At 38.4% G+C, this 13,593-nt stretch overlaps 1 protein-coding gene across 3 annotated transcripts in view; it reads left to right on the plus strand.

The window, feature by feature from the left end:
* LOC6505445 (tau-tubulin kinase homolog Asator) overlaps positions 1 to 13,593 on the plus strand; it is a 178,499-nt gene that overhangs the window by 122,952 nt on the left and 41,954 nt on the right. For 2 of the 3 annotated variants that reach the window (XM_044717661.1, XM_044717660.1), the window contains exons 11-12: positions 2,300 to 2,444; positions 2,778 to 3,165. In XM_044717661.1, the coding sequence (XP_044573596.1) occupies positions 2,300 to 2,444; positions 2,778 to 3,165 (533 nt within the window). Of the gene's footprint in view, positions 1 to 2,299; positions 2,445 to 2,777; positions 3,166 to 13,593 lie in introns of those variants that run through there. The other variant, XM_044717662.1, reaches the window with a different exon arrangement.

Genomic DNA, 13,593 nt, shown 5'->3' on the forward strand with positions numbered 1-13,593 from the left:
TGGACCTTTGCAATAGTAGCATGATGATTGTCTTTCTGACGTACTGGAAGCGCACGTCAGATTTTTTGACTCTTTTTTAAATTATGCCTTTGTCTTTTCTGAGCTCAAGACTCTGATTCTTTGCTCTAAGAATTCCAGCATCGTTTGTAGGGGTTGGATCTCTACTGAGTTACCACTGTCTGCTCAAATAGACCTCTATTAGTCATGTCAAGCTTATCGGTAAACAAGACCATTAAAAACGCATCGCATAAAAACTCAGCTCTGATGAAGAAACCAACGAATAACTGTATTCGGGATGAGGCGTATGATCCAACTTCCAACTTTTATGCGCCATGCATGTAAGTAGTTTTCCTCATATAGCTCGATGTAGCGTATTAATCTCTCTGCTTTTTCAGAAAGATCGAATTGAAGGTACCACATTTTCTTCACTGATGGCATGTTAGTATCTTGATCCACACAGGAAAATAAATCAATGAATTGTTTTAAATTCATTGCATCCCCATCAAATTTTGGAATGTTTATCCGGGGCATTTGCACATCAATGCTATTTGTTATAAGGCTTATCTTTGCCATAAGTGCATTCTGCACCTCTGCTTGCAGTAGGTATACCTACTTGTTATATCCACTGTCCATTGGGTTTTCAAACTCTTCATAGACTGTCAAATGGATTTCTTGGACTTGAGCCCATAACGATTTTGAGTAGATCTTCTGGGTTTCCCCCAAAAACTTTCTGACACTACTAGGTCTCTTTGGCGCCGAAATAATCGGACTAATCGTTTATCCATGGGGGCAACGACACGGGATTGCTGTTAAACTTGATTTTCTACTTGTTTTTGAGGCTCTTCCTATCGTCTCGTGCCTTGCATAAGCTTGTCACGGTTGCTTTCGAAAGTGGCGGCATATTTCTAGCCACTGATTCGGAGGTCCTCAGTTACTTGATGTAGCTTTTGTTCCAGGCGATGTAGTATTTTTTTTGCGATTCGGCCCATCCTTTTTATAATTTCGGGTGAATCTTGAGATCTTATGCCCAATTTATTGTTCGGAATCTAGGAGGCCTTGAGCGCTCGCCTCATCAACGGCTGTCTTTGTAATAATTTAAGGGGCAATATACTCCTTTTCATCTTTTCGTTCTTCGTTTCTGCTCGTTGGAAGTGTTTTATTTGCTGCTAGAGTGCTAGTAGCTGGACACGCTCAGACTCGCTACCGAGAGTGGTCGAGGAAACTGAACCCTTTTTTGATGGACTAAGGGAGGTGTGGTGCCCTTAATCTACCGATTAGAGGGACAGCGTCACACTGCTGAAAAAATCCCATTGCTCACTGAGCAGGAGTCTTCCCGAATTCTCTATTGCGGAACGATAGAAATCACTACTCGTTCCTTTTGACTCTTGTTCAAATGGTGATCCTGGGCTTTCAGGATCACGTCGGAGTCACCAAAATGTTAATCTTTAATAATTAAGTTAAATCAAATGGTATATAAACCGATTGCTTGTTTGTTGTCGCAACTTGCACTTAAACAAATTGGACGTGGAGAAATAAAGGAGTTCAGAATAGGTTTCAGTATTTATTCAGAATTTATTGCTTATTTGATACATGAATATTGCTTAGATGGTAAATAACTGGACATATAGCAAAAACATAAAAATGATAAATTATCAATTGAATTGTTAATTAACTGTTAATTGGAATGAACTTTCTATTACAAACTCTATGAAATTTAAGACCACACCTCGTGGTGTATTTATCTTCTGATTCTATTAAGTTGCTACAAACGCTGCAAGTACTGGCCATTAAACTTACAATATAACGATATTATATAAAACAAGAAAAGAAAGCTAACTTCGGGCGGAGCCAAAATTTATATACCTATACAGTTAGGTAGCAGCTTATATCATTAGATATATATCAGATCGTTTATAGTTTGATTCTTATATAGGCCGATTCCTATGAGAATTTTACTATTGGTGGCCCAATATCAATTCAACAATTTAATTCCTAGTCCCTTCCTTTTTTTCTTATAGTTATATGACAGCTATAGGATTTTGTCGACCGATCTCGGCAATTCAGACTTCCGTATAGCGTGCAGTAGAGTCAAGGATGTGTGCAAAGTTGGAAGTCGATAACTTTAAAACTGACAGACTGGTTTGCTTACAAAGAGACAGACTGGTTTACTCACTCGGCTCCACCCGAAGTTAGCTTTTCTTTCTTGTTAATGTGTAATTTTTTACACCTATATTCGTATTGTTTTCCATTTTTTATTCAACGCAAATAAATTGATCTTGTTTTAATTTACCTCCGTTAGACATACGCTTAACATAACTGGAATTGAGAACTATGACACCTTGAGAAACTCTATCCCGCATTGCTGGTCTGAGCCTGCTATGGGTAATGTATTGAGAAAAAACCTAGAGCCACCGGCTGTGCAGCAAGCAGCATTTGAAAACATAGTAAGCATTTCTAATACTATTAGCAGCTGTTCATCTGATAAGTTATTAATAATTTTAACTTTATAACTTTAATATAAATAAAAAATTTGATATTTATAACATTTAAATATTGGATATTTTGAATATTTGGATTTTTACAATAGAATAGAAACAAACTTCGTTATTCCAATTTTCCAAACTATTTAAATTATTATAAATTCATATTTCTTATAAAATATTATATATGTCTTGCTAGATTTTATTCATTTAAAATAAATTACCCAGTAGCATCTAATTATTTTTCACATAAAACCTTTTGTTGATAAATATTTTAATACCAAAATAAAATTTCAGGTATATCGGATGGATATAGCTAGAAACATATGTGTTCGGGAAAATTGTTTGGAAATTACATCCTTTGCTAAATGTAGGTCAGCCGCTTCAAAGGTCACAAGAAAAATTACACCATCAACATTTAAAGATGAAACTTTGTTTCAGTCAAAGGGCTCGACGGAAAGACAAACAAAATATCGAAACAGCCTTCCGAATATTTCTGTATCGCATATTTTTGAAGAAAAAAAAATTAAAATAAATTCAGATGCTCACCTTTTACAAAATATATCGATTCCCTGGCAAATGAAAACCACTTCCTCTCACAGAAGCAATTTTCCGTCATGTGGTAGTGTAAATGAAAGTAACGCTTGTATTAGTGGGAGGTTGCAAATTCGTGTTGTTCCAAAAGGTAAGTCTCTTTTTTATACAAATTGGGATAAAACAAAATAAAACCAGAAAGGAAAGCTAACTTCGGACGAAGCCGAAGCTTATATACCCTTGCAGTTAGGTAGTAGCTTATATTATTATATAACTATCGGATCGTATATAGCCCATTCTTATGAGAATTTCACCATCGAATCAATTTTCTAATAAAAATGTTGAAAACAGCCCCAAGCATCATTAAAATTAGAAATGTTGTGCCATTTCCGATCATGCATCTATATATAGCTATAGGATATAAATAGCTATAGTCGATCGATTCTTACGAAATTTGGCAGATCAGATTAGATTGTCCAAAATGGAATATGTACCAATCTTTCCCATCATTATAACTTAAAAAACACCAAAGTTGTACCAATTCCGATCGTGCCATATATAGGATATAGTCGGCCTATCCTTATGAAATTTTTTAGATAAGATATTTTGACCATCTGTGGAAAAATAAAACGTCCTTAAGAAACTGGAAAAAATCCAGCAAGCAGCACCACTATGCGTCAGCGGTGTACTTTGATCCCAAACGAAACGAAATGCCTTACCAAATCCAGGACTAGCTGGAATAGAACTAGCACCCTTAACAAGGGCCACTCTAACATTTTACTTAATTTACATTTTATTTACTTACGCACTCATTGGCTCCAAACTAGACAATAGAGTAAGGGGAGGAATATATACCGAACAACTAGGCGACAGAGCCTCTTTCAGAATACCCAATCACTCCCGGGACCGCCCGAGGGACGAAATGGAGAAGAGGCGGTGGGCCTGGCAACAGGTTTTGAGTTATATTTTTTTAGCATACTTTTTAGCTGCTGTGATTTTTTGATATTTTTGTATGGGAGAATCCCTCCTCGGGGGTCCAAGGGGGGTATCACAAGCATGGGTGGGTCGACCCTCCAAAGTTAAAATAGAATTGTCTAATTTGCAACTCGTGTTTACTCTTGGGTCCTATTTCTATTTTTTTATTTTAATGGCAATATAAAATAAGGGAATATAAATAAATATATAAATAAAATAAAAATAAAACAAGAAAGGAAAGCTAACTTCGGGCGAAGCCGAAGTTGATATACCCATGCAGTTAAGGTTGAGCCATTTTCGATCGTTCCATATGGATCGAAAGCCATATGGCGGCTATAGGATAAAGTTGGCCGATCTTGTTGAAACTTGGCGGAGCAAATAAGATGTCTACGGATATGGAATCCGTAGAAAGTCCCACCATTCTTGCTTAAATAAAACCAAAGTTATGCCAATTCCGATCGTTCAGTTATAAGGCAGCTATAGGATATAGTCGACCGATCCCGACCGTTCCGACTTATATACTGCCTGCAAACAAAGGAAGGATGTGTGCAAAGTTTCAAGTCGATAGCTTTAAAACTCAGAGACTAGCTTGCGTAGGAACAGACAGCCAGACGGACAGACGGACATGCGTATATCGACTCAGGAGGTGATCCTGATCAAGAATGTATATACTTTATTGGGTTGGAGATGTTTCCTTCACTGCGTTGCACTCTTTTGACCAAAGTTATAATACCCTCTGCAAGGGTATAAAAAAAAATAACAAAGTTAACTTCGGGCTGAGCTGGCTATTAGACATAAAAATGAATCGAATCAGATATAGTTGGCCAATCAATATGAGAATTGAGTTTTAGAATCATTATAAGTGTGGCATGGACAGAATTTTGAATTTAATCATTTATTTTAACTGTATAAATTTACAGTTCAGCCTATAAATATGGATTTTATATACGTATAGTCTAGTATGCAAAAAATTTTACTTGCATACTTTTGTATGTTTTAAAACTAACATCTCAAAAAAAACGAGGGTTGCTATATATATATCTGACGTTTTCATTGGGAAGTTTAACATGTTTTAGCAGAAACATGCTCAGAACGTTATGACGTGAATTAACACGACAAGAGTGCATCGATGAACTTAAATCTTTGTATGGCAATGGAGCACCATCTATAGCACTGTGAAAAACTGTAATAATGAATTCGTGGCCGACGCTCGCTCGAAGACGAAGGTTGTGAAGGTCTTCCAAAAATAGTCGTTGTTCCAGAGAATATTGACGCAGTGCATGAACTGATAATGCATAATCGTCATGTGACATGAATTTTTTCTCATTGAATATCGCACAATTTGACAATCGCTCAAAAAAAAGCTCGTGTGGATTAGTGCAAAAAAAATTTGAAAAAATACAATCGCGGTGTTTCAAAAGACGTCACAGGTGACGAATCATGGATCTATGAGCCCGAAACAAAACAGCAATCGACCGTGTGGGTTTTCGAAGCCAAATCCAACGAAAGTTGTTCGTGGAAGAAGCACTTCGAAGCAAATGGTGGCCTATTTCTTCGGTAAAACAGGTCATGTGACGACTGTTCCGCTTGAGAAACGTAGGAGGGTCAATTCTGAGTGGTATACCACAATTTGTTTGCCTAAAATCTTCGGAGAAATTCGAAAAACGAACAAGAGAAGACAGAAGATGCTGTTAAAGCGTTCAAAAACCATGTTTTGGAGATGTCTCAATCGGAGTGGACAAAGTGCTTCGACAATTGGTTTGAGCGCATGCAAAAGTGTATAAGTCTTGATGGAAAATTCTTTGAATATCAATAAAACCATTTTTAATCATAAATATTCGCATTTTCATTATTAGGCCAGAAATATATATAGCAACCCTCGTAAAAGTAAAAAAAAAAGTTTCCACCTGAGCTGCTAGGGCTAATTGTGCTACGGCTAAGGCAAAGTATCCAAAAATTCATCCCCCCTTCCTGTCTACTCGGATTCCTTATCCTATCCAACGCCCAAGTGCCGGGCAGTGGTATAGGAAGTGCATAGCCGACTCTTTCTCCTCCTCGTCCCTGCAGCTCCCGCAGTAGTCATTATGGGGCACTAAAAGCCGTGCTTAGGTCGCACAGCGTTTGCGGGAATTTCCCTACAAAGACATCGTCCGCGTACTCAATAACTCAGCAGCCGCCACCGATGTTGTTCCGATGTGGATCGACTGTTCCTGTAAGAATGCTGTTAGCCCGAGATGACAGTTGGGTTTATAGTTAGATGAAGACAGAGACTGAAGAGTCTCTCCATTGTTTTAAGTTGTGGTTGTGGATATGTCTTGGTTCCTGGAAATGGTCTTGGAATTCGGTGGTTACATAATGCAATAAAAGATTATGTGTAATTTGCTTTTAATTTTACTTTAAAAAAAGCTGCTCGGCTTGGTTATAACCAAGCTTTAAATGTAAAATATTACATGTTGGGATATTTCCGATGGACCTGGATCACGAACATCGATTCTTCCGACCACCACTTCTGCCAAATTCCTCGTGTATTTGTGACGCCGGGACTGCGGGTTGCTCGATGAAGAGTTCAGCCCTTAATTTCCCTTCAGTTTCTGCTATGCCCTTTCTGCATATAACGTATACTCCACACACGCCGCTACTAGGCTGGCTATTTCTATCATTCTTATCCCGGACTATTGACCAGTGGTTTCCATACCTGTGCTGTTTTCAGTACACCCTTGAGCTTGCTGGGTGCACTCCACCATAATCAGATCTGATTGTTAGCTTCCCTATGCCTTCGATAATAATCTGGTCAAAGTCTTTGGAGCACCCATGCGTCATTGTCATTTGCCTTTTTCATATTTCCAAAAATTCAGGCACTAGGTTCTGTCAATTATGCCCAGTAGCTGGTACTACTGAGTGGCTATAGATTAAATGTGGATACAGCTTTTTTTCACGGTATTGTATGGGGTAACTGGTTGGCGTCATTAGAGAGAGCTTTTTTAATTGCCGCACCTTATTCCCCTACGTTCCACCGATGCGCAGACGCTCAGTGTATCATATAAAACCTTTGACCTTCTCTACCAGCGGAATGTTAGTGTGAAACATCAGCCATACTCGAGTAGTACAGGACCTGGATTTCCACGACTCAAAAGCGGAAAGTTAACTTGAATTTTTCTGATAACCTGCTTTACGATTAGGGTCAAAGTAATCTTTCTTTTGTGTACCAATTAAATCATTTAAAATTGCAAATTGGAACATAGAGACCTAATTGACGGCCTATGTAACTGCCTTTCTTGATTTTCGCCATGCTTGCTGCTATCTTTTATGTGCTTAATCGTCGTCTTTCGCATTATGTCGATGGTGGTGTTATACAGTGTTAATATTTGGTTCTCAGCTGCTTGATTTGTTATGGCTCTTCAGCCTTCAGATAAACCCCTCCTTCCTTTTTGCGTATTGATCAACCAGAATTCGGAAGAGACCATATAAGAGGTAACCAACATTGTTCAGCGTCGGTGATCAGCTATTAACTTTCGGCATCTTGAATCTCTGCTACCTCCAGTACTAAAATCTGGACTATTGTTGGACTGTTGCGTACCATTGTTTATCGCACGTGTACCCTGATTAAGTGTTTTGATTACTCGAGCCAAGTGACTAAGACTCGTATATTTCTGTCCTTTCCGGTATGGACTACTTCTATCCGTCCGAGAGACCAATTCAAGGGAGGTGCGTTATCTTCTCTTATTAGGACTAGATCCCCAATCTTGACCATCTTGCTGCTTCTTGTCCACTTGGGTTCTGTAGCTCGTGTAAATATTGGTGGGTCCAGCATTACCAAAAAAAACACCTTGCGCGGTTTGTGAAAGTGCTACCAGATGAGCAGGCCAGTGCGCCACGTGGATTGAGGAATATTGGGTGATGCAGTTTGTGGGTTGCTAATGAAAAAGTGTCACAGGGTTAATGCGGCCAGATTCATGGGTCTGGAAGAAAAATATGTCAAAAAGCGTTTCGAGTTTTGCATGAGTTAGATGAGCATGAGTTATATGGCAGCTATAGGATGTAGTCGGCCGATCCTTATAAAATTTGGCAAATCGTATTATTTTGTGGGAGTGGAATTTGTACCAAGTCCCATCTTTCTAACTTAAAAAACATCAAAGTTATGCCAAGTTGCAAAGTTATGCAAAGTTATACTTAAGAAGCGATCTTTCTATGACAGCTATAGGATATAGTCGGCCAATCCTTATACAATGTTCTAGATAAGATACTTTGGCCAAATATAACCAAACTTAAAAAACACCAAAGTTATGGAATTTCCGATCAATCATATGGCAGCTATAGAATATAGTCGACCGATCCCGGCCGTTCCGACTTATATACTGCCTGCAAACAAAAGAAAATGAAATACTATCTGCAAGGAAAAAAAGGATGTGTGCAAAATTTTAACTCGATAGCTCGAAAACTGAGAGACTAGTTTGCGTAGAAGCCGACAGACAGACGGACTCATATCGACGTAGGCGGTGATCCTGATCAAGAATATTCGGAGATGTCTTCTTCACTGCGTTGCACCCTTTTGACCAAAATTATAATACCCTGTGCAAGGGTATAATTAAGGTGGTTATGCCCAGGTAACCAGATAACGAGGCGATCGTATGAAAATGAAGTTATACTTTTGGCGTCCTATTAGACTTAAAACTTAAGTTTGCCGACAATATCATCTCAATATTTATCAACGGTAAGGGTGTTCTTGGCTTTATTAAAAACTCTTCAAAAGAATCGAATGATCCTATGTAACTAAAATCGTATATACCCTTGGTCCGTCCGTCCGGAAAAAAGGAAAATAAGTCCCTTTTACCACAAAAATGGCTTATGCTAATTAGTAACAGTAATTAGTAACAGAGCAAGATGATGATGACTCAAGTCAAGAGATCTTGTCAAGTTGGTCTGAAACTTAGGTCTATAACTGGTCCTCATATTAATAACATGTTTCAAACAAACCTTGGTCCATTAATTAACGAAAATTCATTTAATATTAAGCTTGCTCGATCGGAAACCGTCATGATCATCCCCAAGGATTCAGATTCTCACCACTGTCGATCACCAAGGCTTTCACCTATTTGGTATGGGCAACTTCAATTGCTTACTGCTTAAGCTATTCCTGCAAAAAATTAAAAAATTACTGCAGCCCTGGGTTCCAGATACGGTCGTGGTCAACCGCACTGCTCTCAAATCAAGATCCTTGGAACTTGTCTATGGGAGTTATGAACATTTTTATAGACTTACGCAGCACTGTAGAATAGTTCGCTTCAATAATGACGAGCAAAACTGATAATAAATCGTTTAATTTAAATGACTGAATCTATGGAATTTCGAGATCCATGTGCGAGCGTGAGCACTTTATACCATAGAGCTTCCCAAAGTAGCGTCTTCGGGTCCATCCTGTCATTTTACTGTCATTTAAAATGGTTTAATTTTCACTTTGTGGCTTAAATTGCTATAAAAATAATAGATTGTTTTAAAATATTGTTCTGCAGCTTAGCTATTCAAAAGTCCTGCAGATTTTAATTGACTCTTCAATTCAGTAGTTTCAGTAGTAAAATTTGTTATTGGGAGTGGGGCGATCTTGTGTATTGGTCGTTGAAGTGATCCCTTTTTCGTCCTTAAGTCGATAACTCGGACTTTATTGGTCCTTCCGGCGATGGTGGCTGTTACTCGGACTAAATTCCAAATTTGTGGTGGAACATTATCTTCGTAAATTGGATCTTTTTTACAAAGATATAGACACGGTGACACATTTCCAAAACTGCTGCTTGATGAACCATCAAATCGTTGGTGTTGCCATCGAGAGAGCATTCCATACTTAACTTCGTCGTTATTGGTTGCGCTGAGACTAAATTGCTCATCGGGTGCGAATACCATTTGGAATGAGGTTCCAAATAAGACATGAGCCGGCATTAGTGCGGCGACATTGGGATCCTCTGACAGTGCTTTTAGAGGCCTCAAATTCAGAAACGCTTCAATTTTCACAAGGCCAGTAAGCAATTCTTCATATGTAGATTGGCTTCAGCAAAATTTATATCATGAAGTTTCTTGGCGGATTTCAAGGCGGCTGCACTGTGTGTGAAGTTGTATGATTTGAAGTATTTGAGTGCTTAACTTTATTATTATTATTAATGTTAATTAATATGTTTATTATTATTTATTACCCATCTGCGGACCATTGGACGTTACAAGCTATGACCTTGATACTTCCTTAGATCAACCCCACATCTTTGCAGACAGGAGAAGGGCCTGCTTGCTTGGCCAAAATGTCGAAGCATTTGGTTGCTTGGGCTGACTTTACCCATTTCCTTTATCGCACATGAAGGCATCACGTCACATAGGCTGGGAGAAGGCGCTATGAAGGCAGTTGTGGGTGTTTGCTATCGGCCACCCCTAATATCGGGCCTGCCTAGTGGTCTTGGCCGGACAGTTGGGCCCACTCGTCTAGTTTATATACTCTTGCAGTTGAGTCGCAGTCCGCTAGGTGGCGACACGCATCTTATATTATAAGATATATAGCGGATCGTATATAGTCGGCCGATCCTTATGAAATTTGGCATATCGAATTATTTTGCCCAAAGAGGAATCTCTTTGCTTTCTATCTTGAGAAACAACCAAGTAATGGCATTTCCGATTAATCAGTTATAAGGTAGCTATAGGATATAGACGGCCCATCCTTATGAAATTTGGCAGATCGGATAAGTTTGCCCAAATTAGAATGCATAGAAATTCCCATCCTTCTAACTTGACAACAACGAAGTTATGGCATTTCCGATCAATCAGTTATATGGCAGCTATAGGATATAGTCGACCGTTCTGACACATGTACTACCTGCAAGGAAAAGAAGGAAGTGTGCAAAGTCTCAACTCGATAGCTTTGAAACTGAGAGACTAGTTTGCGTAGAAACCGACAGACAGACGGACAGACAGACAGACGGACAGGAGGTGATCCTGATCAAGAATATATATACTTTATAGGGTCGGAGATGTCTCCTTCAATGCGTTGCACACTTTTGAACAAAATTATAATACCCTCTGCAAGGGTATACAAATCCCAGAAGTAGGTAAATGGTGAATGTGAAATATGCAAGTGGCCAAGCAGAAGAAGCATAGATATGAGATGAAAAGACCCTTGAGGAAGCACCGTCTGGTGGATGCAGAAGGAAGTACGTTTTTGCGAACAGTGCCATATGGAGCTGTTAAACCTTTTCGCAATTTTTTTCAAAGGAGTAAGCAGTCGAATGCTAATGGGAGAAGAGGCATTTACTGAGAGTTTTAAATGTAGCATGAACAGACTACCACAGCAAATGGCAAAAATTTCCAAGTTGTCAGCAGGACAGCCATCGAATTGGTAGCATGTGTCGCAGGTGCAAAGGCCTTGAACATGCATTGTCATGAATAGTCTGCTGAATAGCAGGTTCAGGAGGCGTATAAGCGCGACAATGACAGAAAGCGAACAGAAGAGCGTATGTAAAGACTGAGCAGTTTAGTAGCCAAATAGAAGACGTAGTTCATTGCAGGGCAAAAACTACAAAGTTCATTCCTAGGACCTTATAAAGTAACAATTAGGCAAGAGTAACGGGTGCTACGACTTAAGGAAAGTTTTAGATGACGAGGGTCCTAATATCCCGTCAACCAGTTGTTGTAACTCGAAGCTTGGGAGATACGTAGCTGAGACCGAAGAAATTTTTGTCATCAGGATCAGATGATGATCAAGATGGCCGAATGTAAAGTAGAAATCTTAATATATATAAATCTCGTGTCACAATGTTTGTCTTCAATGGACTCCTAAACCATTTAACCGATTATAATAAATTCGCACACCATGTGCAGTTCGATCCAACTTGAGAGATAGGATAGTTTAAATCTCAAATTATAGTCACAATTTTAATTTATTGCTAATTATTTGCTGTTATTATTTGACACTCACAATTATTTGTTAACTCCAAATGATTTTAACAGATGTCTCTACCTTTCGACTGGGTTGAGTAAGTAATCAACCATTTTGTCTGGGAAGTTTAAAGGAAAAGTGGTCCTGCTGCCACGTATTCCGATGATACCATCAGATTCTACCATACCCTTCAAAAGGCTACCGTTTCCAATTCGTTTAGCTTTCGCCATGTTTATAAATAAATCTCAAGGTCAAACAATGTCCATTTGTGGTTTAGATTTGAAAAATCCATGTTTTTCTGATGGGCAACTATATGTATGTTGCGTGTTCACGTGTTGGGAAACCGTCGAATCTATTTGTGTTAGGTAAAGACAGGTTAACCAAAAACATTGTGCACCGATTGGTGTTAAATTAAATTGAAAGTATTTAAAGGGTTTTTCAATAGGTGCGCTTCAACTTTTTTTTTTTTGAATAAAACACAAACGGTTTGACTTTTCAACTAACTTTTTTTTTTATTATCGAATTTGAACATATACATTTAATTATGAAACTCGATTTCTTTCGCATGACCACCGCGTGCACGTTTTACGAAGTCCAATCGTTGAACCCAATTTTCAACCACTTTTTCGCATAAAATCATCTTCAGCGATGAGGCTCACTTTTGGCTAAATGGATTTGTCAACAAGCAAAATATGCGTTACTGGGCAGAAAGCAACCCATACGTGGTTCGTGAGGCACCGTTGCATCCCGAAAAAATCACTGTTTGGTGCGGATTACATGCCGGCGGCGAAATGGACCGGTCGAGTGGCCGCCGCGCTCGTGTGATTTGACACCTCTAGACTATTTTCATTGGGGTTACGTGAAGTCATTGGTCTATGCCAATAAGCCGGCGACGTTGCAGGAGCTCAGAACCAATATTGAACGCGAAATTGCTGGAATTTCGACCGATTTATGCGAAAAAGTGGTTGAAAATTGGGTTCAACGATTGGACTTCGTAAAACGTGCACGCGGTGGTCATGCGAAAGAAATCGAGTTTCTTAATTAAATGTATATGTTCAAATTCGATAATAAAAAAAAAAGTTAGTTGAAAAGTCAAACCGTTTGTGTTTTATTCAAAAAAAAAGTTGAAGCGCACCTATTGAAAACCCCTTTATAATTCAAAAAAATACATTGGTTGATCATTGAGATTTTTCAATGACTTTTATCCAAAATAATAACAAAGTAATTATTTGTTTCACCACGTTATAAAAATGTTTATTTATTCGCATATGAAATGGAGACAGAAAGCTCCGATTTATGATGCGTATGCACTGAGATAAAGAGTAAAAGTGGGCCCGCCTTTTAGCATAGGACGGGCGAAAGCTCGTTAACTTAATGACAAAGATAAAATAAAGCCGAGCGGCCGAGAAGAGTCGGCTTGCGACTAACAACAGCGATTAGAAAATGACTATATGCTAAACTATAATTAATACATTCATATATATATGTTACATTTATTTATATATGATTCGATTTATGCCGTGGCTGCTGCCTGACCCGACATACATATTAATGTTTAAAAGTTTAAGACTGTCTGCCTTGCCTACCTCAGTTAAAGCGTCACATATTATTTACTATATTTATTTACATATTATTACTATACTAAAGTATAGTAATATACTTTATTTGTTATAAATTTAAATGGAAATAATAAAT

The sequence above is a fragment of the Drosophila ananassae genome (assembly GCF_017639315.1).
Source record: "Drosophila ananassae strain 14024-0371.13 chromosome 4 unlocalized genomic scaffold, ASM1763931v2 tig00000054, whole genome shotgun sequence".
NCBI classification, from domain to species: Eukaryota; Metazoa; Arthropoda; class Insecta; order Diptera; family Drosophilidae; genus Drosophila; species Drosophila ananassae.